The following is a 4,241-nucleotide window of genomic DNA, read 5'->3' on the forward strand; positions in this document are numbered from 1 at the left end:
GGAATACATTGGATGCAATAAGGTGACAGTATATTGTCAGTGGAAGAAATTACACATTCAGATGATTATTTGGGGCCGGATATGGCGGTACAAGCAGAATGTATCGTCCTTGCTACAGATTTCGCAAATGTTAGCTACTGTTATTGCTGCTGAGAAGCCAATCAGGTTGTCGACTTTTAGGTCTAGCTTATCTGATTTTTGGGATTCTACTATCCCAGACTTTATCCTCCCCCAAATTGTATGATATGTCTATCATATGAGAAATAAAGTAGTTTTATGTTAAAAAAATTGTGATCGACTGGGCCCACATTGCGTATGAAACCTTTACCGTGCGATGGAAAGAAATCACACCTTGATCGCCATTAAAAGCACCAATCCCATAATACTACCTCCGTCCCGGTGTATAAGTCATTCGCGTAGTTCTAGGTCGACAATTAGCTATCTAAATATATATTATATGTGACAAAAAATATATATTTAGAAACTACATCTGTGTAGAAATCTAGTGATATACTTTTCATAACATATAACACATATTTAATTCCTCAAATCGATGACCTAAAACTACGCGAATGACTTATACACCGAGACGGAGGTAGTAATATCGATCCAATTAAATAACGTGAGAAGGAAAGAATTATCGTCGACGCCCAACTGTGACCGCCATTAAAAGCGTCAATCCTAGGAAAAACACAATTCAGTTAAAGCGCCAAATGTCCACGCGATTACTCCTATAGATCATAGTTTTTTTTTGAGCATCAATACAGACACAAGCGCTCATATACACGCGCATACACTCATCCTTATAAACGCACACACGCACACCCTACCCCTATGAGCACCTCCGAAAGACTGAGCCGGCATATCATCTTGAGATTTACGAAGTCACCGTAGGCGCCTCGTCGTCGACGGGAACATCTCCTCCCACTGAAAGCGCATCGCCGAAAATCCTGAAATAAATCCAGTAATAATGCGAGCACCAGGATTTGAACCCTGGTGGGTTGGGGATACCACTGTCCACCTAACCAACTCAACCACAGGTTGATTCGCCCTATAGATCATAGTTGGGCGATCGTGATCGAGTGGCTTCCAGATCGTTCACATATGTAACCAGAAATCCGTAATTTACCAATTAACTTTCTCAAAATTTAAAACACGTCTGAACAACTAGTCTTGTCTTCTTCTCCGGTCATCTTTCGGCTCTCTCTAAAACAATGCAGCACACCTCAACTCCGTAAAATGATCCGAGGGCTGTTCTCGTGATTTTACTTTTTGAAAAATGCCATAGATTTTGAAAATGGAACTTTCAAAAAACCGCTTTAGGGAAACTTTGAACTTTCATAAATTTAAGCTTGGACAAATGTTGAACCTCCAAAATTTAAATCTCTGATGAACTTGAATGAGATTGAGGGGCTAGAGCATGCAGATCTTGTTTCATGGGATAAGGCCAACAAAGTGGTCACAATGTCACATGGTGTGTGAGCCCGCCCTGCATTTTGTCTCATCACTTGCTGTCGGACCGCGGCCATGGAGACGAGACGAGACGAGCGTCTCTTGTATGTATATTTACGTGCCGCCATCGTCCTCTCCTCCCTACCTACCACCCATCACGCACACCACGAGTCCAAAATCTAGACGCATGGGGCACGAGATGGTGGCGTCCAACGGCACCGGCAACGGCGGCGGCCGGAGGACGGCGACGAAGCCGCACGCCGTGGTGATCGCGTACCCGTACCAGGGCCACGTCATCCCCGCCGCGCACCTCGCGCTGCGCCTCGCCGCGCGCGGCTTCGCCGTCACCTTCGTCAACACCGAGTCCGTGCACGAGCAGACCGCGCGCGCCCTCGGCGTCGACCGCCACCGCTACGACATCTTCGCCGGCGCGCGCGCCTCGTCGGAGGGGAAAGAGCCGCTGGACGTGCGGTACGAGCTGCTCAGCGACGGCTTCCCGCTGGGCTTCGACCGGTCGCTCAACCACGACCAGTTCAAGGAGGGCGAGCTGCACGTGCTCGCCGCGCACGTCGAGGACCTGCTCCGCCGCGTCGTCGTCGACCCGGCCTCCACCTGCCTCGTCGCCGACACCTTCTTCGTCTGGCCGGCGACGCTGGCCAGGAAGCTCGGCGTGCCCTACGTGTCCTTCTGGACCGAGCCGGCCCTCATCTTCAACCTCTACTACCACATGGACCTGCTCGCCGAGCACGGCCACTTCAACTCCTCCAAGGGCCCGCCGCGGAAGGACACCATCACGTACGTCCCCGGCGTGCCGGCGATCGAGCCGCACGAGCTCATGTCCTACCTGCAGGACACGGACACCACCAGCGTCGTGCACCGCATCATCTTCAATGCCTTCGACGAGGCCCGGCGCGCCGACTACGTGCTCTGCAACACCGTGGAGGAGCTGGAGCCGTCCACCGTCGCCGCGCTGCGCGCCGAGAAGCCCTTCTACGCCGTCGGCCCCATCGGCTTCCCGCGCGGCGGCGCCGCCGGCGGCGGCGTCGCCACCTCCATGTGGGCCGAGTCCGACTGCTCCCAGTGGCTGGACGCGCAGCCGCCGGGCTCCGTGCTCTACGTCTCCTTCGGCAGCTACGCGCACGTCACCCGGCAGGAGCTGCACGACATCGCGGCCGGGGTCCTCGCCAGCGGCGCCAGGTTCCTCTGGGCCATGCGGCCGGACATCGTCAGCTCCGACGACCCGGACCCGCTGCCCGAGGGCTTCGCGGCCGCCTCCGCCGGCCGCGGCCTCGTGGTGCCCTGGTGCTGCCAGGTGGAGGTGCTCGCGCACGCCGCGCTGGGCGGCTTCCTCACGCACTGCGGCTGGAACTCCGTCCTGGAGAGCGTCTGGGCCGGCGTGCCCATGCTCTGCTTCCCGCTGCTCACCGACCAGTTCACCAACCGCCGGCTCGTCGTGCGCGAGTGGCGCGTCGGCGTGCCCATCGGGGACCGCGGCAAGGTGTTCCCCGACGAGGTGAGCGCCAGGATCCAGGGCGTCATATCCGGCCAAGAGGGCCAGCAGCTCCGCCAGGCGCTCAAGAAGGTGACGGCCAAGCTCAAGGCCGCCGCGGCGCCCGGCGGGTCGTCGCAGAGGAGCTTCGACGACTTCGTCGACGAGCTCACCCACCGTTGCGGCGGCGGCCGACGTACATTGATGACCTAAACGTGATCCGATCCCATCCGCGGCCTAGCTGCATCTCAATCATTCAATGCATTGTATCCTATCCTAGCCTCCTAGGGAGTAAAAGTAGTAATGATCTTGCATGTTGGTCTTTTTTAAACTTTTTTCCATAGGTTTCCACTATACCGTACTAGTATAAACGACATTTCAAGTAAATTGTCATCTTCGTATGTTTCATTGTGGAAGGTTGTTGGAGTGTACCATATGCATTTTCCATGAAAGTTTTAATAATGGCACTAGCAACTTAACGAGCAAATGAAAACAAAAGGGAAAAGATGTGGGCACAATCAGAGCAAAACAAGTGAGCAATGCTATTGTACTAGTACTTGTTTTACAAAAGGACTGTGCTAACGACCAGTCGACTGGTCGTTAGCAACAGATCCGCACGATTCCACCCACGTACGATCGCTCCGATTTTCCTGGCGCTACATCGATTCACCGCGTCTTTTTTTTTCTAGCGCAATAAAAACAATTGGCGGAAGTGGGATTCGAACCCACTACATCTTGGTAGCCCACGGTAGCTTGCAACCACTCGGTCTAGATTGAGCTAGTGATTAGACTTAGACATTTGTTTCCTACGTATAGTACAGGAAACATGCTTTTTCAGTTTTTTTCCTTCGATTTATGTACTGCACAATTTTCATGGATGGATATATGGTGTCTCCATGCCCTTCATGTTATACTAGTTACCTAGAATTTATCGGGGGATGTTTCTACACTTATTTTAACTGAAACAAAAGTTACCGGGGTGTTCATACGTAAGTTATCAAGTGTGTGACGTGTAAATTATCATGTTATCGGCGTATATTTTTAATAAAAAAAATCCTTGAGTCAGAATTATCAGGAGGCTTGCGCATAAGTTATCAGGTCTGTAATGCGTTAAAAGAACCATAACACACGCCAATAAATCTCTATAAAGAGCATGGTAATATATACGCCGCGAACCCGATAACTCGCCCACAGACGCTGCGGTAACTTTGGGCCCAGAGAAAAAAAAATCTGAGAAAAAAATTACCCCCCCCCCCCATGCCAAAGTTATTTCCTCCCTTGCGCTGACCTTCTCTTTTAA

General features: G+C 52.1%; 1 protein-coding gene across 1 annotated transcript; it reads left to right on the top strand.

Annotated features, from left to right (window-relative positions):
• Nucleotides 1-1,476: 1,476 nt before the first annotated feature.
• LOC119288329 (UDP-glycosyltransferase 86A1-like) lies at nt 1,477-3,263 on the top strand. Its single transcript, XM_037567950.1, has one exon. The coding sequence runs from the start codon at nt 1,559-1,561 to the stop codon at nt 3,152-3,154; it is 1,596 nt and encodes a 531-aa protein (XP_037423847.1). The 5' UTR covers nt 1,477-1,558; the 3' UTR covers nt 3,155-3,263.
• The last annotated feature ends 978 nt before the right edge of the window (nt 3,264-4,241 follow it).

The sequence above is a fragment of the Triticum dicoccoides genome, chromosome 4A (genome assembly GCF_002162155.2).
Source record: "Triticum dicoccoides isolate Atlit2015 ecotype Zavitan chromosome 4A, WEW_v2.0, whole genome shotgun sequence".
NCBI classification, from domain to species: domain Eukaryota; kingdom Viridiplantae; phylum Streptophyta; class Magnoliopsida; order Poales; family Poaceae; genus Triticum; species Triticum dicoccoides.

Coding starts and splice junctions, on each gene's coding strand:
- LOC119288329 (XM_037567950.1), top strand. CDS start 1,559: ATGTATATTTACGTGCCGCCATCGTCCTCTCCTCCCTACCTACCACCC.